This window comes from Tamandua tetradactyla, chromosome 25 (genome assembly GCF_023851605.1).
Source record: "Tamandua tetradactyla isolate mTamTet1 chromosome 25, mTamTet1.pri, whole genome shotgun sequence".
Lineage (NCBI taxonomy): Eukaryota > Metazoa > Chordata > Mammalia > Pilosa > Myrmecophagidae > Tamandua > Tamandua tetradactyla.
The window spans coordinates 19180518-19203132 of NC_135351.1; the positions used below are offsets into that span (position 1 = coordinate 19180518).

The 22615-nt window shown below is 40.8% G+C and overlaps 1 protein-coding gene across 1 annotated transcript; it reads left to right on the forward strand.

The window, feature by feature from the left end:
* MYLIP (myosin regulatory light chain interacting protein) lies at nucleotides 1–19895 on the forward strand. The gene is made up of 7 exons (XM_077143908.1): nucleotides 1–266; nucleotides 1252–1442; nucleotides 13071–13256; nucleotides 14664–14861; nucleotides 15337–15501; nucleotides 16367–16787; nucleotides 18313–19895. Exons 1-7 carry the CDS (start codon nucleotides 180–182, stop codon nucleotides 18400–18402), a joined length of 1338 nt encoding a protein of 445 aa, XP_077000023.1. The 5' UTR covers nucleotides 1–179; the 3' UTR covers nucleotides 18403–19895.
* The last annotated feature ends 2720 nt before the right edge of the window (nucleotides 19896–22615 follow it).

A 22615-nucleotide genomic window follows, 5' to 3' on the forward strand; every position in this document is an offset into this window, starting at 1 on the left:
GCGAGGGGGTGGCGGGGAGCCGAGAGGCGGCCGCGGGTGCAGGGGAGGGTCCGCGGGACTCCAGCCTCCCGACGGGCAGCCCTCACCGGGCCCAGGGCTCGGAGTGAGCCGTGGCGAGGCGGCAGCCCCGCGTACACCAAAGAGGAGGCGGCGGTGGCGGTGGCACGGCGGCCCCAGCCATGCTGTGCTATGTGACGAGGCCGGACGCGGTACTGATGGAGGTGGAGGTGGAGGCGAAAGCCAACGGCGAGGACTGCCTCAACCAGGTGAGGGCGCGGAGGCCGAGGGGCCCTGGCAGCGACCAGGGTTGCGCGCCCCAGGCCCCTTCCTCCGTGCGGGCGTGGGAGCGCCCATGGCTAGGGGCCCACGGCGCCGGGCCGGGCGCAGCAGGGGAGCGGGGGGCTGCCAGCCCGCCCCCATCCCGGCACTTTCGCGGAAGAAGGCGGCTCTGCGCACCTGCCGCAGGTGTGTGCGTGATGCCGCCTGCAGTGTCCTCGCGGGGCTGACAGCGCCACCCACGTCCCGGGATGGGGTGGCTCGAAGGTGGCTCCAGGCGGCCGCGGCTTCCCCTCGGGTTGCTTTACCCACAAGCCTGGCCCTTGTTTCATGCTGTTTCTCAAATGGAGCATTCCCCTCAATCTCCGGACTTGAGGGGGATGAGTGGACTGTAGGTTTTGGTGATCTACTCGCCGGTTATCTTTAAGCACGCTTCCTGAAGAGTGCAGAAAAACGGTTCCAGACAGGGTGATTGGCAGCTGGTGTGGCAGGCAGCGAATTTAATCCCAAGCGAGACTGCTCTCATACCCCCTAGACCTGAGATGTTTGGAAAACCGCTAGTGAAGCTTAGCTGACACTTGTGGCGTGCTTCCTCAATGTGTTCATTTTTTTTGGAGTGCAGATGGTTAAAATCGTCCAGATAATAAACCGCCACATCAACTGTGCAGATTGTGCTGGTGGAGGGAATTCCAGGGATTGGAATAAGAAGAAAAATGCCCTTATAGATTTCCCTCCTTTGCATTTCTGAGTAGCCACTTTGGAGACTCCCCTTTCTACACCTCTTGCCCTCAGTATTAAGTGAAGAGCAAGCCTCCAGCTACAGCTAGTGGTTTAGCATCGCCTGAGCTTTAGAACTTGAACACTGCTGAACTTTGTAGAAAGTATGCAGGAACCTTCGAATGAGATGGAGCCCTTGGGTCTGCTTTGACTATGTGCACCCTTTGCTCATCAATGCTGCATTCCTTTTTGTTCTAGGTGTGCAGGCGACTGGGAATCATTGAAGTTGATTATTTTGGACTGCAGTTTACCGGTAGCAAAGGTGAAAGTTTATGGCTAAATCTGAGAAACCGGATCTCCCAGCAGATGGATGGGCTAGCCCCATACCGGCTTAAGCTGAGAGTCAAGTTCTTTGTGGAGCCTCATCTCATTTTACAAGAGCAGACAAGGTAAAAAAGAGCAGATACACTGAAATAACGAATGCCCAGCACATTTAGAAAGGACCGTTTCACCTTCCTAGAGATGTTCGTAGGCAAAGTTGTTTTTGTTACACAGTGGCTGGTTCATAACTCAGAAGTTTTCCATGGCACAGCCCTTTGGCTGAGGTGAAGAGGGAACTAACTCCATAGTTGGCTTGGGATGTTTTCCAGCTCTTCGTTTTTCTGTCCTTTATGAACTTAATGGAAGAGCAGAGTTGGATTCCCACAGGTAATATGGGATCAGTGCTACAGTCCAAAAAAAAAAGAAAAGAAAAAGCAGACTTCCTGACAGCAGGGAAATCTTCCTATTCTGCATCTGAATGCCCGATAGTAACCTCTGCCTCAGCAGTGTTACTCTAGGTCATTGTAGGCTGCTCTAGCAGAGAGCAGGAAACAGTTCCTCTTGGGTTACTTAGACTTGGTCAACTTCTTCAGTCTAGTATCAGATTACAGCGTGCAGTGAAGAGCCCAGTCTAACTTGATGCAGAATTTTCAGTTTTTTCAGTTTCTGGAAAACTTAATAAAATAACTCTTTTAAATCCAGTGAAACTAGATTCCAACCCAATGATTGTTGAGTTTAAAATGTTGAATGTATCTTGTTTTGTTCTAAAAAACCACAGGTAGACAACGGAAGCAAGTAGTTTCCTTTTTCAAAGACAAAATGATTTCTCATTTTGAAATGGATTGACTAATAACTTTTCTCTAATATGAGCCATACTTGTGTTTAATAGTTATTGCTGCAATGCAAGAGTCTTTTAAATCATAAAGTAGCATGTCAAAAAAGGAAAATGATTGTTTTTAAACAGCTAACTTTGGATCTGAGTTCTAATGTTTTGAATCTGAGTCCTAATAATCCTTTGACTTGAAATTTGCCATGTACGTGAAAAAAGCGAGAGTGAAAATTCTAAGTAATAATGAATGAACAATATCCTTTATGAGTTTTTAGCCTGCTGCTTTTTGTTTATTTACCAAAGGACTGATAGAAACATTTGGAATACTATTCATTTGAATTTGAAATCTCTGCTTTGCCTGATGGAGCTCTGAAGAGTGAAGGAAATTCAGTTTTAAGTTTTAGGAAAAATAGTTTGATTTCTAAGGAAAGTTTGTTTATTGAATTCTTAATGCTTTTAAAAACGCCTTGCAAAATATTCAATTGTGCTAACTTATAGATGTTTTAATTACCCATATTAATCAGAAGAGCTTTTTTTTAACTTAAAGCAGATTTGTGAAAGCTTTCACTTTGCACTTCAGTGTGATAACTTGTAGTTGAATATATACATGAATATCATGCATATCACTATATATTGGATTTTTGTGTGTGTGTAGCCTTAGGATTTTGAAGTCATTTTAGGATTTCTAGATGCAAATTTATTTTGATGACACAAATTCATTTTTCAAATCTGTGGCAGTTTGGGTGTCCGGATGTTTTATTTAAACAGTAGCTGCAGTAATAATAATACGCCGTTTTATTATTTCATATGTCTAGCATTCAGACTTTAAAATTGACTGCTAGGGCGGGCAACCATGGCTCAGTGGCAGAGTTCTTACCTGCCATGCTGGAGAACCAGGTTCACTTCCTAAAGCCTGCCCATGCCAAAAAAGACAAAATTGACTACTAGATGGTCTTTACCTGTGCTTTCCTGGACTAGGTTAATAACTATTTTTAAATCCATTGTATTCATGTAAGAAATGGGGACTTTTTTTAAAATTAGTGCTGGAATCAAGTTTCCCATCTTGGGTTTTACTTTATTGACTCAATTGACTTTGACCCTTGAGATTCATTGCTAATAGCCCTCAAAGAATGTGCATACCCGATTTGACTAGGTCATTTTAATTGATTTTACTTCATGTTTGAAATATTGAAAACTTAGTACAAGCTAAACTTTTTAGTTGCTTTCAAACTATTGGTGAATTTTGCTTGCTTTTTGGGGGGCAGGGTGGGGGAGGGGATGTCTGAAATACAAAACTTGAAGAAAATGCCGCCAAAAGTTTATATCACATTTTGCTTTGATAACTAGATAAAATGATTTGTAATTAACATTTGTAGCTTTTAATTGGGACTTTAGAAGTTGTATTAGGTCCTGGTAACATTGCAGTTAACATTGTATATGTGTAATAGTATAGAACACAAATATTTACTTTCCCTAACATAGGTTAGCAAAAATAATCTGGTTGTTAATTTTTTCTGATGGTTGTTATAAAATATTTATATAAAATGCTGTGAATGTGAAACAGACCTGTTTAGTAAGTAAACTCAGCTTTGACAAGCAGTTAGGAGAGGTGACTTTTGACTGCCTCTAAGTCATGAAGGGTACATTTAGCATATGGAAAGTGTCTAGACAGTTTAGTAACTGACGCTAAAATATCCCAGTAGAATTATCCTCCATGGATCGTTTAGGTGGCCTGCTCAATAGAGCTGGCCTAACTGGGGGCAGCTAATATATTAGTTCTCATCAAGTTAAAGAGGTTCCTGTGAAAAGGACAGGCAGGAAGGCCTGTTTATAATAGGAGAGCACTGGAGGCAGGTTGAGTCCCCTCTGCCACCAACTACCAGTGTATAGGGACTTCCAGGACTGAGCCCAGTGCTTCATCTCAATTGGAAGCCCGCAAAGAAATTGTCTCAGATCCCTCTTAGCAACAAGTTTTTTCTTCCTTGTGCTTCTGCTTCCTCTCTAGTACTATTATTTTCCTTAAGTACATTTCTATAAAGATAGAAAAAACATGTATCAAGTGTTTGCTCAGATTGGTGGATAGAGTTTATCTGGTTTCAGATTTGATCTAATTTTAGATTTGGTTCTTCTAGCCAGATTGTTATGGTCACTCTTGATTGGGGACTTCAAAAGGAAAAGGGGAGACTTGTATAGACTCATCTCTCACCTGGCACATTTCAGAGATGGAGCTGGCAGGTCTTGTCAGCAGATGTTTGCCATGCTAAAGATTAAAATTAAAAGTGAAACAAATTAATGTGTTCTGGAAGTAGAGCTGAAAGAATATGATCTTTGAAATGCTTGCCTTTCAGAGGTCTGCAGTTATTCACTGTGATTCAGACTGGATTTAGTCAGCATTTTCAAAACCAGAGATTAGGGAAGTATGTACTTCATCTACAGAGTGATGATTCTATATTCACTGCCCATAGCAGGCTTTTATTTCTCCTTCTTTTGCCATCTTGTAGCAGAACCCAGAAGTCTTTGCTAGGGGCTTTCCTGCTTAGTTAAGGCTCACGAACACCTACGTTCTCTTTCCCAACAAACAAGGACTCCATGAGTCCAAACTAAATGTTCATGGAAGTACTACAATCCTGGATGTTGAATTTCTGTGAATTCATCAAGATCTCAATTATGTGAGCAGAAATGAGCTTGACGTGTTCATTGTTAAATCCTGTCTGTCCTTCACATCTCAGCTCAGTCATTAAACTGGGGGATGCTTTCTGTAACCAGCTCAGGGTATTGACTTTCAGCAAGGCATCTTGTATTCTTCCTTTCCGACATTAATAAGTTTCTGACACTACATTTACTCATGTGACAATCTGATTATTATCAATCATTTTCATAATCTAAAATCCATTAAACAGGGAGCTGGTCGACATTGTGTCCCCAGAGTCTAGCAAGTGCCTGGTCCTAAATATTTGTTGGATTAATGAATAAAGAAATAAGTGTAATGAAGTTAGCTGATGTTGATAATGTAGGTTTTCCTGTCGACATTGACATGTTTATCAGTTTGCTTATGTAAACTGAAAAGTCGAGACTATCTTAAAAAAAATCTCATTGTGAAATAATGTTTTGTAGTGATTATTTTCTGTTTAGAACTTGTTAAGTACTAGGCACTTTATTGCTTTCTTTTTCTTCACCCTTTCCACTTCACCATTTGTTTATTGTGGCTAAGTTCTTATATAAAATGATTTACAGTTTGCCTGGATTGTTTATAAAGCTCAGTTTTTCAAGCTGCAACATCACTTTATCTGATTTCAACCACTTTGAGGTTCTAAGTACTTATTAAACTCAGTTTTTACATACTTTTCAACAAATACCACTTAGATATGTGAAAATCCAGAAAAGACTGTATTGCTGGAAGGCACAGAGCAAATGTCACATGGAACCTACTGGCAGAGTGATGTGGTACTCTTAGACCAATTCAGAGCTGAATAAAATTGGTCTTAGCCAGTGTCTGTCAGTTATGTCCAAGGTCTTTCAAAATGTTGTCAGTGTTGGTAAAGGTTGCTTCCATAATTCACCTTTGTGTGATTCAGGGTTGGTAAGTTTTGCAGGATGCTGCAGCAGTATTTATCTATTGTAAAGATGTCATTTATGTTCTTCTTATTGGTTATATGAATAAGAGTGGGATGTCGTTTCTTCTTTGCAAACCCAAACACAAAATGGGCTTTAGGAATTAAAAATGGAAAAAAGCATACTTGCATGTTATTTCCAAAGAAAGTATTGAACTTCTGATTGTCATTAAGAATTTTTTCCCTCTTTTGCCGAAAATATAGAAATCTGTGTTATTACATGTTTCTTTTAAACAAAGGAACTTCCATCCTTGCGCCTTTAGTCTCTTCTTGAATTCTGAGACTTATATACCTACATGAAATACTCAAAGAAAATTGAGAAATAATTTTTTATGTAACCAAAATGAACTTTTAATTTTGAAAATGTGATTTTAAATAAAACCTGTGTATTTAGAAAGTACATAGGGTCAGATTCATGTAACCGGTATTGCACAACCCCAGGGGCACCAGTTGCATTTTATTCTCTGAGTGGTGTTCCCTGCAGCTCTAGTCTCAGCTCTGTGTGGTGCCAGCAGCTGAGCATAGGAAGTAAATAATAACTTGGAGACAAAGAGATGATGAGATCTGAAAAGTCCTGAGTTGCCCCTGTATTTTGGGAAAAGCTCACCTGAACAACACTAATCTAGATTATTGAAAAGAAAGATATAGTTAACTGTTTTAAACTACAGAATTGCTGGATTGTTGCTTGCCTACGACAGTTATCTATTTACAAGTGAGTACTCGTGTTTTTTAGAAGTACAGACTTTTTGCTTTCTAATAATAATATTCTTCTGGTGTGGGTTGTAATCATTTTTGAAGTTGAAAATTTCCCTCTCTTACCCCCCTGTTCTGAAGCAAATACCATGAAATGGGTCAGATTAGACAAAGCTCATGGTTTTGAGGCTGGGATCATTAAGGTGATGCTTTCTCCCCAGAGACTGTGGCATTCTAGGGCTGGCTGCTGGTAATCCTTGGTGCTTACTCCTCTGTCACCTGGCAGTGCGTGTGGCGGCCCATCCTGGCCTCCCTGTTCTCTTCCACGTTCCATGGAATTTCAGCTTCTTGTTTCTGTGGCTTTCCTTCCATCTGTAAAGGACTCCAGTAATGGGATTAAGAACCATTCTGATTGGGCTGGGCCAGATCTTAACTGAAGTAATTTCATCAGAAGGTCCTACCTTTTGGGTTCACACCCTCAGGAATGGATTAGATTTAAGAACATGTATTTCTGGGGTACATACCGCTTTAAACCACCACATCCCACATATCTTTTAACTGCTGTGGAGCCTAGGAGGAACAGGTTTATCATTGATTCCTGTTTGTATTTTTGAAAACAGTCTCCTTAAACCTGCATAGTGACCTGACTTGTTAGTTACTTGGCTATGACAGGTTTCTCAATTACAAGCCCTCCATAAAGTAGTAGCTTTGATGTTTTATTTTAGGTATAGCTATTTACTGAATTCTGAATCTTGACCCTAAGGGATTTTTCCTAGAATTATTTTCTCAGCCTTTTACTATGAAAAATTTCAAGCATGCAGAAAAGTTGAAAATGTTTACAATGAATACCATAAACCCCATCTAGATTCTACTTTTGAGTACCCATAGGTCCTTACATAAATTCTACTGTTAACAGTTTACTATGTTTGCTTGATCACATATTTATGCATTTATCTTCCCTACCAATCTATCATATCCAGCAATCTAGCTCATTTTTTATGCTTTCAAAACAAGTTGAAAGGTATACTTTCCTCTGATTACTTTTATGCATATCAGTAACTAGAACTCAATATCTGTGTCAAGTTCTTTTTTCTCTCTTGAAGTTAAATTTGCACATGATGAAATACATAAATCCAAGTTATGACATTTGATGAATTTTGACAAATGGATGTGCGTGTTTCACCAAAATCCCTGTCAAGATTTAGAAAATTACTATCACTCCAGAAAGTTCCCTTAGGAGTCAGCCCACTTCCCCATTCCACCCACCCCTCAACCACTGTTCCATATTCTCCCAGCATAGATTAATTTTCCTGTTACACAATTTCTAAATGCAGCCTGTACCATTTTGTCTCTGGCTTCATTTGCTCAGGATAAAGTTTTTGAGATTCCTCTATGTTGTGTGCATCAGAGGTTTGCTCCTTTTTATAGTGTATCTCCTGTATAGTCTAGTTCCCTTCATGGTGTCCACTGGATGACTATAATGTAGTTCGTTTAGCCTACTCCTGTTGATGGACAGCTTGTTTCCAGCTATTAGGAATGGAGCTGCCATGAACGTTCTAGTATAAGACCTTAATGTGGACATGTTTTTCATTTCTCTTGAGTAAATACCTAGGAATGGAGTAGCTGGGTGCAAGGATAGGTGATTGTTCAGTTTTATAAGAAATTGCCAGGCCTCTCGCCGAAGTGGTTATATCCTTTGATGCTCACATGGAGAAAAGTGAGAGTCCCGTTGCTCACAGCCCTGCTACCCTTCTGGTTGGTGGTTAGAGGTAGCCCGATGTGGTTGTAATTTGCATTTCTGTGATGATTGATAATGTTGAATACCTTTTCCCGTGCTTATTGGCCTTTCCTATATCTTCTTTTGTCAAGTAGCTATTTAAGTCACTTGTCCATTTTTATTGAATTATCTCTGTTTTTGAGTTATATGAATTCCTTGTATGTCCTGGATCCTTGTCCTTTGTCAGATATATGTTTTGTGAATATATTTTCTTCTGTGGCTTGCCTGTTTTCTTGATGTCTTGATGAGTAAAGTTTTCCATTTTTTTTTTATTGTTATTGCCACCTGTTCCTGAGAGAAATCTTTGCCTAATCCCAAGTCATGGAGATATTCTTCTATGTTTAGTTTCTGAAGCATCATGGTTTTAGCCTTTGCAGTTAGGTCTGTAATCCATCTTGAATTGATTTTTCCTCTCACTGCAATTTAAGATAGAACAAAATTCTTCTAGCAGTTTTGTTTTGATTTGATAGTTTTATATAACTTGGCAGTCAGAGTTTGGTTTAAAACAGACTGATGTGGTTAAGTGACTCATTGGACTGAGAGGTTCTTACTGATGACCACAGTCGGGTGGGGTGTCCAACTGGGTAAGGGCCAACCAGCCATTGCTTCCGCATTACCAGGTTCAGTCATGTCTTTGGAAGAGAAATGTAGCTCAATTATTGGTCATTGAGATTTGGGGATGTTCATGATTAGTTATTTAAATTTTCAGTTGAATAGTTGAATCTAGATACAGTTATTTTACATTTGTGTCATCAAAAGTTTTTCAAAACAGGGTGGGCCATGGTGGCTCAGTGGCAGAGTTCTTGCCTGCCATGCTGGAGACCCGGTTTGATTCCTGGTGCCTGCCCATGTTTAAAAAAAGAGGGTTTTTTTTTTTTTTTTGGGAAAACTGGGAAGTTACTGGGAGGGCAGTAACTGAGAGTAACTATCCATGAGGCAAATCTACAACTCCTGATTAATTTGCAAAAGATTGTGCTTTGATTGGTAGATAATTTCTGTATGATATGCGCCACTGTTTAGAGAAGTGTCTTGTTACAATTCTTGAAAGATACACGATCTTACTTCATTCCTTAAAGCTATAAAAAGGAATTAATTTTTAAAATAGACAAAGTACTTTGAAGCAAAAGTACACCAAGAATATGTGATTCTTTTTGAAAATTAAATGTTGTCATATCCTTATATTCACCCCATATAAAGAAATCTTCTGTAATACTATAGTAATTGTGAATTCATTTATACCCATGATGTGAAGATATGAATTTAGCTACAGAATGTGTGGTCCATCCCAAAAATATCCATTTTCTTAGTTACTGAGTAAGATTTTAAAAAGAATCATGAATGTTGAGGTCTAACCAGAAAAATGTTTAGAAAATGCAGTTTGAGCTTATGTCTATGAACATTTGATTAACACAAAGACAAGAGATTTGTTTCCTTGGGCTTTCTTTCTGTTTTGTGATTTGAGTATTTAACCTATATTGAATTAGATATACCATCCCCTTTTTCTTCTTTTTGGGGGTGGGTGGGTGTGGGGGTTAGGAAGTGCATAGACTGGGAATCAACCCGGGTCTCCTGCATGGCAGGTGAGAATTCTACTGACTTCCCTTGCACCCCCACCCTTTTTATCTTTGGTTAAAAAAAAAAAAACTCACTGCTTTCTTTGATTATGTCTGCTTGTTTCAATATTATTGGTAATCTTTCACCCATGTTACAAAAAGGGAGGTAGGGGTGGAGAAAGGAATCCACAAACCCGACCCTTACAGGCCACATGACTAAATGGGAAAATTGCAGGAGAAAATACTTGATTCAAAACCGTCCGTAAATATTGAGCCATCACTGGTTTCCTTGCTAGGAATTGGTCTCTGAGCTCAGCCACCCTTCCGTGGAAAGAACGCATCAGATGGCGTCGACTGAGAGCGGGTGATGCTGGTACCGTTTGCGACCACTGCTTCCTTGTGCTTTTCTCCTGGGGAGAGTAAATCAGACTTGTGGCCCCAAAGTTACTTTATAGCAGGAGTTATTTTGATATAGGATGTGTCCCTTCCCTCTAAAAGCCTGTGCCACCGAAAAAGGAACTTCCAGCCCTGTTCACCCTGTAACCCCAGCTGAGACCTTGATACAGAGGCACTGCGTGGCCTGTGTTCACTGACTTGAAATAAAGAGGTGGCTTTATAGCTTTGGAACTGCAGCATGCAGGGAGGGCCCTTTTGGAGAGTTTAGGTACACAGTAAAGAGGATCTTTTCTTACCGAGAATTTTTAGCAGTCCAGCCTAGAATGTGGAGTGTGTAGGAAAGGCCAGTTGTCTGCACACACTCCCCCACCCCCCACCCTCTTTTTAAAACATTGGGACCCACCTGCCTAGGACAGATCAGCATTGCCCTCAGGCTGCCAGCCACCTGTTTGTGTTTCTGTATCCTTGCTGCTGCTTTGCCTGGATGTTGACAGCTGTCCCTCCACAAGTAGGCATGGATAGTTTGGAAAGAGAAATTGGATCGTTTTTGAAACCCTTATTTTGCAGGCCATACTTAGTATTTAATAAAACAAGAACTAGTCTGTAAGTTTATACATGGAAAAGAAGTGCAAAGACATTTTTGCATAAGCAGCCATTAAGTTGAGAAGACTTAGTTTGTGGTGATATCCTTAAGATCTCTCAGCACCTCAGTTCTTCTTTAATGTAAGGATATGTTCAGATTTTGGTTTCCTAATAAAGCATCCCCTGATTGAATTCAGAGATGCAGGTACATTAACCAAAATGGAGTTTACCAAATGATCACCTAAAATGTCTTTTCAGGTCTGCAGCAGCATTGCAGCACAAGAGTTTTGTGAGAATGATAGGCCTCAGTCCTCAGATAACTGTTTTAAAACATGTTATTTTTGTGATTATTTCTCTGCCCTAGTGGGGACCCCCTTCTCAGTTTAGCAGTGTGTCAGAAATACTTTAAAGACTAACAGATGTTTGGGTTAATCAAAACCATGTTTTTCTTCTTTCAGTGCTATTATGCATTCTTACTGTGATTTCTTTATGAGGGCTTTGAATAAGAAACATCTTTGCAGTATTTGGCAGAGCTTGATGATTTTTAAATATTTCTTCACCATTATAGAAGGCACAAAAAATTGAAGTTAAACAAACGTTTCTTAGTTAAAGCAAGACTAATGGACACTTCTCAACCTGATATTTTGAGACTCTTGGTATAGCCCCATTTCTAACCTCCCTTTCTTTGTTAATCCCTCTACCTGGGATGCCAAACACAAATATAGCATATAAATAAAAGCAGTGTTGAGGACAGGACTAAGGCTGTCGTGCTTGGTTGAAGCAGGGAGCTGAACTTAGGTGGTGTTCTTAGAGACTCGGGGAACTACTGGTGGTTGAAATTCATTTGTGAATGAGAGAAATATTGTGCCATTTAAGCATGTTTGAGAGGCTCTGTTAATTTGTAGCCTTCATAGTTAGGCCTTCATATTTTTTAGAGACACATCTTTTAGGCTGATCTGTCTATGGTAGTTTAGATGCTCTTTTCATATTTCTTACCACGTGGACTGGCTGACAGCAAAATCTGAATTATCCCAGGAGTTTCTAAGTGTAATCTATCTTTTAGTAAATGTAGAGTATCGTATTGTATACTTTTAGAACAGGCTCAAATTGAATGAAGCAGACTAATCACAGTTAATATGCAGTCTTCCATATATTTACAGAGTACTCTGATGTTAGAGTTGGCCTCCGAAGTTTGCTTATGTGCAGCTAACAGTAAAGGAAATTAGAATATGTCACATACCATAATACAAATTGGCATTTGCTATAAATGAATGAGCGGCCTTCAGGACAGAGGGAGCAGCAAGCCTGGGGACACACAGGCATGAACTTGTTTGATTTTCTCCAGGAAGAGCAGTTACCCTTTGCTAGGCACAGTGGTTGGAGGGCATGGCAGATACGACAGCAAAGAGAGCCTTAGGTCACATAACTGATTCTTGGGAAACCCTTGAGAGCTTGAGCAGAGAGGCGACAGGTGACACTAGGAGCCAGCAGCCAGCATGGTGCGGATGGATTGGCACAGAGTCAAGGACGAGGGCTCAGTTTCAGGCTGTCATAAATCCCCTGGTAGTTGAGGCTGCAAGAAGGACAAGAGGTAAAAGTGGAAACAGTGGAATTGGGTTCAAAGAGTTTTCAGAGACAAAGAGTATGTGGAAGTAGGATTCGAGTCCTACGTTGAGTCTGTGGGGATGAAAAAGAAAAGTCATTCTGTGGTTTCCACTGTGAGAGCAAGTGGATTTGAGAAGGAAGACGTTGCATTTGGTTTTGAAAAGCTGTAACTGGAGTATGCGAGGACCATCGCAGTGGAGGCCTACGGACGGACGGATGGACGGACAGACAGGATGGAATTGGAAAATGTTGCTTAGAGGAGAAGTTGAGGCTGAGTCAGAGATTTGGGAGTTATTTGAATAAATGGGAGGATCTTGCCTTTTTTCTAGAATTTCTTACGATTATGTCAGTATCCAGATCAAGATAATGTTTTTTTCTAAGTTTAAGATAATTCATTTTTTTTTAATTTGGATGCAGAAACTTGGGGTTAAGCTGTGAGGAAAAGTAATCCATTTATCATGTTTAGATCAAATATGTAAGTATGCAGTTTTTATTCTAGAGAAACACAGATCTTAGACATAAACAAAAGGTTCTTTAATGGTAGGCATTTTCAGGGTGACTTTTTCAAATCACTTTGTTTTCCTTAAAAGTGAGACCCAGGTTCGTTTCCTGGTGCCTGCCCATGTTAAAAAAAAAAAAAAAAGTGGATGTGAACTTATTAAGCAGGTTGCATTTTGATGTCATTATCTCATTCTGGCCTTGTTTTGCAGACACATCTTTTTCTTGCACATAAAAGAGGCCCTCTTGGCAGGCCACCTCCAGTGTTCCTCAGAGCAGGCGGCGGAGCTCAGCGCCCTCCTGGCCCAGACCAAGTTTGGGGACTACAATCAGAACACGGCCAAGTACAGCTATGAGGAGCTGTGTGCAAAGGAGCTCTCCAGTTCCACCTTGACAAGGTGAGGCTGCAGCCAGGCTGGTGCTTTCCTGCAGCTCACAAGTGGATAGCGGTTGTGCCAGAAGAAAATGAATCTGTGGCATCTACGGATAATTTGTGAGGTTAAGACTGTGCTGTTGCCTAATTTAACTAATTGTTTTCAAAGGATTCTTAGTTTTTATTATTATTTTTTTAAACACTTAGAAACATAAGACACAATCTGCACAAATAGATGCCCTTTTATGAAATGCTATATAATGGGAATTTTGAAAATCTCTGATCTTCTAAGAATGCTACTCTCCTAAGATAAAAAGTCTTATCAAGGACAGTGCAACAGTGGCTCAGTGGCAGAATTCTCGCCTGCCATGCGGGAGAACTGGGTTCAATTCCCGTGCCAAAAAAAAAAAAAAAATCTATCAAGTATATTGGTACGTTTTCTTCATGTCAGCAAGAATTAAACCAAGAAACCTATCTCAGGTGTATTATCTATTCCTGTGTAACAAATTATCCCCCAACTCAGTGTCTTAAAACAACAGACATTATCCCCCAGCTCTCTGGGCCCAGGTGCCTCAGCTCAGAATCCCTCACGAGGTAGCAATCCAGCTGCCGTGGTCATCAGCCCCCTCTGAGGGCTCAATGAGAAGGGATGCCCCAGGATCACCTGCAAGGCGTGCTTGCTGGTCTACATCCCTTGCCATCTGGGCCCCTCCACAAGTCTGCTTCTCAACATGAAGTTGGCTTTCCCCAGAGCAAGCCAGGACAGAACCGGAGAGAGCACCTGAGATGAAAGTCAGATCATTTTATAACCTTATCTTAAACGTGGCGTCCCAGCCCTTCTGCCATATTCTGCTCACTGGAGGCGAGGCAGCAAATCCAGCCCACCCTCGAAATTTCACCAAGCAGTGGGGATCACCGAGGACCATGTTAGAGGCGGATCCCCCACAATAGATAATGATAGGAAAATAAATCCTGTATTTTCTTCTATTGCAAAGTATGTAATAAATCCTGTATGATATTGCATTGAGAAGTCCTATATTGAATGCTATAATGAAGCTTACAAAGTATATGTAGGAAACTGCATGGGATTTTGCAATGAATAAATTTGCCTTATATTTTAAGAGATTTTTCCGTAATTCTTCTAAATCCATCCTTATCCAGCATTCCCCACCCAAATTTTCTCTAAGTATTAAATAGTTCAATACTTTCTAGTAAGTATTTAATAGTTTTGTCTTAGAAATATTCTAACATGTTTGTAAATAAATGAAACATCAATATTTAACAGTTTATGTTTTTGTGATTCATAAGTGATAGTTACAGTACAATTTGCTAGTGAAAATGATGTAAAAATTTTCCTAAATCTATATAGATTTGTTTCTGAAGACTCAAAAGTTATTTTCTCTTATAACTCTGCCCTTTTGATCTCTTACAGCATTATTGCAAAGCATAGGGAATTGGAGGGGACCAGCCAGGCTTCAGCTGAATACCAGGTTTTGCAGATTGTGTCAGCAATGGAAAACTACGGCGTAGAATGGCATTCTGTGAGGGACAGCGAAGGGCAGAAACTTCTCATTGGAGTTGGACCTGAAGGAATCGCCATTTGTAAAGATGACTTTAGCCCTATTAACAGGTAATTTTTTTTTTAGTTTAATTTAGTTTGTGTATAATTTTGTAGTTCTAATCATGAAAATAGTTAGAAAATTGAATGATGTCTATTAGAGAGTTATCCCTTAGGAATAAAATGTTTCATTTTTGTACATACATTCATTTCTTCATTTAATGTTTCTAAAATGTTAACTCAAAACATGTTAGTGCAGCCGAATTAATACTTTTCCAATAAGTCAGTCTCTGCCACAGAAGTCCTGTTTTCACCTGTACACACACAGCTTTCTCCAGCACTCCTCTCCACTCATATACAGCTGTTTTTCCAATGTGCCTTTATAGCCTAGGGAGGAGAGGGGTCACATGACAGCCCTTGATTAGGTGTCTTGATTTGACTGTTTGGGTCTTGAGCACGTGAAAACCCTGAAAAGGCCCATGTGTGCTGCCTGTGGTACCACATCCCCGCTTCTGGTCGAGCTCACTCTTCCCTTTCCGCCTCTCAGGATAGCGTACCCCGTGGTGCAGATGGCCACCCAGTCAGGAAAGAACGTGTACTTGACCGTCACCAAGGAGTCTGGGAACAGCATCGTGCTCTTGTTTAAAATGATCAGCACCAGGGCGGCCAGCGGCCTCTACCGAGCGATAACTGAAACGCATGCCTTCTACAGGTGCGTGCTGCTCTTTAAATTATGGTCCTTAATTTATAACCCTAACGACTGCAGTTCTGACGTGTTGAGATGACAGGAGTGTACCTACATTTTCTTGAATTGTGTCTTAGGGAAAGCACATGAGTGTTTTTGCAAATTTAATAAATCATGTGCTTTTGAACATTTTGTCTCCATGGCAGCTGTGGGGCCCTTATCAATTTAGTGCTGCCTTTTCCCCCAGAAAACGCGTATAGGTGAGCTGCCCAGGTGTGCTTCCCTGCCTCTCTCCAGCCTTATGGCCTCATGCCTGAGGTAACCCTGGGTGGTTGGGCCTGTTCCACTGCTTCCTTGCCCTTTTCCAACAGAAGGATGACATGGGTTGTCTTTCTTTTCTGTGAGAGCTGCTATCCTGAATAGTAACTATATGTAGTCATTTAGAAATTTTTGTGCAGTAATTTTGATACCCTTATTTCAGAGGACACTTTGAAGTAGATTTGTGATTTGACTCAAATATTTGGAAACTTGAAACTTACGAAGTTTAATACGTAGGCAGTCAAAAACTTTTTTTGTTAAAATAGGTGCACCAAAATTGTGGTGCAGAATGGAAAAATCATAGAGATTTTTAAGGTTTTCTTTCTTGCCACAAGCTTCTTTAACCTCTAGCTGATATCCCTGGAGAAGGAGGTGTGCATTCATTGTTTTCTGTATTTACGGAACTTTATCGGAGGTACTTCGCAAGCACTTGAGAGGCATAGAGGTGAAATCATTGAAATACTTAACATATATAAAACTGGGAAAACTCACTTTCAAACTTGAAATTCAGGTCTGAGCTGTGGAAGTGCCTGTGCTTTCAGTATTGAAGCAGACATTCAATCTCTCCTCGTAGGTGTGACACAGTGACAAGTGCCGTCATGATGCAGTACAGTCGAGACTTAAAGGGTCACCTGGCATCTTTGTTTCTGAATGAAAACATTAACCTTGGCAAGAAATATGTCTTTGATATTAAAAGAACATCAAAGGAAGTGTATGACCATGCCCGGAGGGCTCTTTACAACGCGGGCGTTGTGGACCTTGTTTCCAGAAGCAGCCACAGCCCCCCGAGCTCTCCTCTGAAGTCCTCAGAAAGCAGCATGAACTGCAGCAGCTGTGAAGGCTTCAGCTGCCAGCAGACCAGGGAACTCCAGGAGAAGCTGCGCAAGCTCAAGGAAGCCATGCTGTGCATGGCGTGCTGCGAGGAGGAGATCAACTCCACCTTCTGTCCTTGTGGCCACACTGTGTGCTGCGAGAGCTGTGCCACCCAATTGCAGGTACCTGGATGTCAGCTCGCCCATGTCTAGGTAGCAGGTTCACATGTCCACTCAGTTATATTGAACAAGTACCTGCTAGGTGCCAGGTACTGGGCTTGCTAACACATAGACAACTAATGCCCAGCGATCTCCCATCATAAAGATTCTCTGCAGGTGATGACTTCAAAGGTACCGCCTTTTGGAACTGTTTTGGATTGGCATATTATTTGCAACAGCATGATTACACGAAATGATAGGTTTTTTTCAGCATCTGGTAAATCTCATTAGATCGATGGGTAAACAGGCTGTCATGTGATGCACATCCAGTTAGTTGCTGAACCGCACACTAGAGTCAAGGCCTTCTGAGGCCTGGTCCAAGGTTTCTCTTCGGTTTCATGGTGTGCTCCCTGTTCTGACGCTTAGGAATACGGTCTCTATTTTTACTTGAAATATTTGGGAAAGCACATGAATAGTTAACTCTCAGTTATCCATGGGTGCGATATTTATAACTATATGTGATTAAATTACTTCCACTACTGCCTGTGCCTCTAGGGAACTCTCAGGGATTAGCTCTTACTTAGCAAGTCAAACTTTATTTTTTGGAAACAAAAAATAAAACAAGGGCGGGTAATGGTGGCGCGGTGGCGGAGTTCTCGCCTGCCATGCCCGAGACCCGGGTTTGATTCCTGGTGCCTGCCCATGGAAAAACATACATACATACGTACATACATACAAGTTACTTTCGTATAGTAATTTTCCTGTTCTTGTATATCATAGTTCCTTTTATACTGTTTTCAGTTCTTTTCTCAGAAGTGTTTGTTAAACATCACTGTAGTTTTATGCAAAACTAGCCCTAAATATTGCATTTCAGAACCATTTTTAGGGCTCTCTAATGGGCCAACAGAATATCTCTGTCCTTAAGAGTAGCGCATGCTGCTACGATGAGTTATTTCCACAGGTGCATTGTGGATTTGTCCTTTTCTGCCCACATATACTGACCTTTGTGGCCAAAAGGGCCCCCTTATATTGACAGAGGGCACCTGCTCCCTGGAAGGCCAGCCAGGAATGCAGAGTCTTTCTGGACTAGGAGCCAAGCCATGCTCAGTGGCCACTCGGCACCAACCTTACCATTGGGCTGAGTCAGTGGGTTGAGCCCAAAGCATACAGTCTCTGGAAATGCCTCTTCATTCCTGCCTAAGGTACAGGAACGAAGCTGTTCAGCTAAGGGCCCATAGTCTGCACAGAAAGAAATCTTTGGTAATCACTTTATTCACTGTGCCTTGTCAGGGGTCAGCTATCATAACCTAATTAACTTCCTTCAGTTTATACTTTGTCTTCTTACTTCATGATATTTATTTTCAATCCCTTGTAAAAGTTAAATTTCAGGTCATTTAGAAAGCAAAGATCTCTGCCAGTTGAAAGCTGGAATTAAGTGTGAGTACAACTTACTTAGAAAACTGACTGCAGCAGGTATCAGTTGGGGGCACTGAAGACACAGCTCCTCTGACCGTACTCTTAACGGGCATTATTGGCTTCTCTTTTTCAGTCGTGTCCAGTCTGCAGATCACACGTAGAACACGTCCAGCACGTCTATCTTCCGACCCACACCAGTCTTCTCAATCTAACTGTAATCTAAGCTGGTGGGCATGCATTTGACATTCCACAATTCCATGAACTGCACTATTACGAACTGGTGGAGAAAATAATTACTCCAACATCCATCTGCCCTGCAAAGTTTGGAGGAAAAAAAAGAGAGAGAGAGAGAGAAAAGAAAGGGAAAAAAGAATACTCCTCACTGCAAAACATGCCATGCATAGAACCAACAGTTCCAGTCGTGGTGACCAGGAAGACCCCTGGGACCCAGACACGTTCCTTGGACTTTTGCTTTTTTATCATCAAGTAAAGGATTAGTAAAATCGTCTTTGATGTCAGTTCAGTGGCAACATAACCAACAAGTGGGTACCTTTTAGGAAATGAGGTTGTAGGTCTGCTTCCTGTTTCTTAGGGTCAGTTTCCTTCCTGCAGCAGGTTTTGTAAGAATTCGTTTTAAGAATTTACATGGTTCTTTTTGTATCGTCATGGAGCTCTGAACATTTTTAATAGGAAGATTTTTCTGAAAGAAGTAATCATTGTATTAATGTCATTTCTGTTTTTATTGTTCAAGAATAATTGGAAGGAAAACAGATTTGCAAATCAGCTCTGCCGCTCTTAAAAAGTTGGCAACAAAGTTGTGGGAGTTAAATCAGTATGGCTAGTAGAACACAGATACCTCAGTGTGGACGGCTTCTTATTCCTCTTCCTTCCCCTCATGCCTCCCCACCCCTCCCTTCCAACTTTTCAATTGTACTGCTGCCGGCTTGGTTATGCGGTTTCTGTGGGGTGGTCAAGCACTCGTTGGGACTCTTGATTTGGTGAAATATCTTATTTCAAGATTGAAAAGCGAGCACATTCTCCTCGGGAAGGGGAATGGCTGCTCACTTAGAGAGGAATTTTCATGGTGTTCACACTAGGATAGTTCTTTCGTTCTCCCAAACACCCACTCCAGCTTCACCCATTGGTGTTGCTTTTGCTTGAACTGTCAAGCCTTTTACAGCCTTACCATAAGTATCGTAGACAGTGTATACTTTATTTCGGGGGGAGGGGACAGTGAGGGGTAAACATTTTAAGTATTAACTTTCAGTTGTCACCTCAATATGTTTTGGAGGGATTTTGTTTCTTTTTGTTTCTGTGTTCTTAAACATCTTTTCCACTCCCACCTGGGCATTTTGGATGCTGGTCAGCTAGTGGGTTTTCTAGGATGTAGGGAAACCTAAATGACCTTATTGGGTGCAATACTAGCTAAGTTAAAGCTAGAAACCTACACTGTCACTTTACTGAGATTTCTGAGTATACTTTTCATATTGCCTTAATGTAGCAGTAATGTGTTTATGCATTTGTTTCTTTGCACAGACATTTTGTCAAATATTAAAACTCTACTTTTTTATGGCACCTATTAGCATATAAGCCTTTATTCCAAGAGGTATTTATTTTTTCACTTGTAAAGAAATAATGTTTCCACATAAAGAACTCTGTTATATCCTAGAGGACTTCTGTCTTTTATATTCAGGATAATAAAGACTTTAAAGCAAACACAGTGTTTGTATCATACAGTTGGTGTCATTTAAGCTGGTTTTAGTCAATTAAAGGAAAAGAGCATTGTTAGCATCACAGTCGGTATCTAACTTGGTCTTACGTGTAAAATTTGAAAATTGTTAGGCCATCAGGCTTTAAATGAGAGAATATATCACCTACCTAGTCACTCAGCTGTGTTTTCTAGTTACAGCATTGGAATGTGGGTGAAAATGGGAGTAATAAGCATAAGCAGATGAAAAAAGATAAATTGGGAAAAGTATTGGAAGATATTGAAAGAAGGAAGGAAATGGCAAAGTTGCAAGTTAAAAATTTTTTTAACTCAGCCCACACTGCCTGGATAGGTAGGTGCCTGTCTGGGTGCTGGCAGTTCCTGATGCTGGTTACTGGCTGTAGAACCGGCTGTAGAGTGCGCCTCCTCCCAGGACTGGGAGCTGTGAGGACCCTGCTGCTCTAAGCATGCCCATGTGTGCTACTTTGTGTTGCTCAGGAAATGCTTTATGGCATAGAAAGCACTGCACGCAATATATGTAACTGATAATTATCGGTAGTGGTTGAAGGAAGTAGATAATTTTTTAAAAGTTGGAGGGAGGGATTTATTTTCCACTATACCAGTTAAGTAAAACCTAAGTCACTTTTCCATCAATTTTTAGGAATTTAACTCAGTTTGAACACCTGCTAATAAGCGGTGGAAATACAACAGGAATCAAGGCGTGAATGATTCTGAATGCCTGAATTATGTACTTGGCCTGTAATGTACACTGTTGTCTCTCTCTATAGAAGTTAAATAATCAAAGATCATAGAGTGCTACACTGATAGGTATCTTGGACTTGGTGTTTTCAGTGCTAGCCAGATAGCTTGATGGAAGGATGGGTTCATGGGTGGATGGATAAACTGAGACAGGCTAACAGTTGGGTAAAGCTAACATATTGTTCACTCCACTAGACCATGGACTCCCCAGGTTCAGTGATTAACATGAAAACCCCACATTACCAGGGAGTAAGTGGTATAGCCGTAGGAAAAGTGCTAGGGAGGCACAAAAGGGAGTGATTAATTCTGCTTAAGGGCCAAGATTAAACAGGTGCTTCACAGAGAATCTTTTAGCTTGGCCTTGACATTTCAGTTGGATTTTACCAGGTTGAAAAAGAAAGTGACCAGAACCAGGGCTAGAATATAGTTTAGTGTGGCTGGACCACCCTTCATGTCAATGAAGTGATAAAAAATTAGTCTCTGAAGGATATGAGTAGTCACTGTGGTGGGTGGGCTTGAATTCTAGGTTCAGTTTGGACTTGGTTCTCCACTGCCTTCCAAACAAGAAACTGTTCTGTGACAGGAGCATAGCAATCAGATTTGATGCTTACACAGCAAGTTCCTACCTCAGAAAAGAGGACTAACAAGAGTAGGAAGAGAACAGGGGTAAGGAACTGAATTAGGACATCCAAATCATCTATCTGTATAGAAAAAAAAAAAAAGACAGTCAAAAGACTTAAAAAATATGATCAATATTTAGTGAGACAGACAAGTCATATAAAAATTATGTCCCTAGCTTGGAATAGATAATTTTTACTAGCAGGTCAAATGGGAGAAAGCCACAGAAAAGGGAAGAAAACTAAACTTGATTATGGGACATGATACATTTAAGATGCTTGATAATGGGCAAACCAAGTAGTCAGTTGAAAACTTGGACTGGAACTTTGAAGGATGGTAAAAATAAAGAGAAGCATTTGGTGGCTATTATATTTATCAATATTTGAAGGCATGGTAATATAAAAAGGCATTATAGGGGGAATATCAGAGCAGGGAAAGAATAAGCCTGAAGATGAAACCCTGAAGTGACCAACATCTAAAGTAGACAGTGAGGCTATGAAGGACTCTAAGAAAGAACAAAGGATTAAGGAAAAAGATTGAAAGCTAAGCCAGGAGACAAAAGAGGCAGGCCAGCTACGTCAAATACTGCAACAAAGTCAAGGGGTTTGGCTACTGAGAAGGAACCACAAAATATGGCCACATTAGGAGGTGCTGAGAAAGAGTGGTTGCATTTCCAGAAGTGAGGTTGAATAAAAAAGTCAGATTCCGTGTCCTGAGCATGAATGTTAGGCAAAGATGTGGAAGCAGTAAATGGCAGTTGGCATGCATTTGGTGATGAGGAGGGGTAAATCAAGAGGATGTGAGAGGAGTCAGGGTCAAGAGAGGGTGAGGCAAAAGGTACAACAGAGGAATAATTGGAGAGGCTGAACCTTTGGAACTCTGGAGAGACAGGAGTCTCAAGCGGCTTTTCTGCCAAAGATATAATTTACAGGTCTTGAACAAAAGCATTCTATTATATTTTTATTAAGGGTTACAAAAATTAGTCATGAAGCTAGAAATCTTTTTCCCCATCCTACCACTTTCCCATATGTATACTGTATACTTATCCCATCACAAGATGGGGAGTTTAAGTGCAGTGCTGGTAAATTTTGAGGATTGTCCTCTTAACTTTGCCATTGAACACTGACTCATAAGCACCATAGGAGAGTATGCTTGGATAAAGCATGAACTCTTCCAAGGAAAACTTAAGAAAGCAAGACCCTGTAGAACAGAAGTTTGGGCAAATTTCCAAACACAACTATAGGAAAAAGTACATGCACGAATCACTGCACGTATGTCTGAAGAAAACAGGATGCAAAGATACACTTGAGTGCTCACAGAGTCAGAATAAATGAGGAAGACTAACATTTTT

Bases quoted from the DNA above. Each gene is read 5' to 3' on its own strand.
- MYLIP (XM_077143908.1), top strand. From the start codon at position 180: ATGCTGTGCTATGTGACGAGGCCGGACGCGGTACTGATGGAGGTGGAG. The intron at 267-1,251 runs GTGAGGGCGCGG...TTTTTGTTCTAG, and splicing joins GCGAGGACTGCCTCAACCAG to GTGTGCAGGCGACTGGGAAT. The intron at 15,502-16,366 runs GTGCGTGCTGCT...CTCTCCTCGTAG, and splicing joins GAAACGCATGCCTTCTACAG to GTGTGACACAGTGACAAGTG.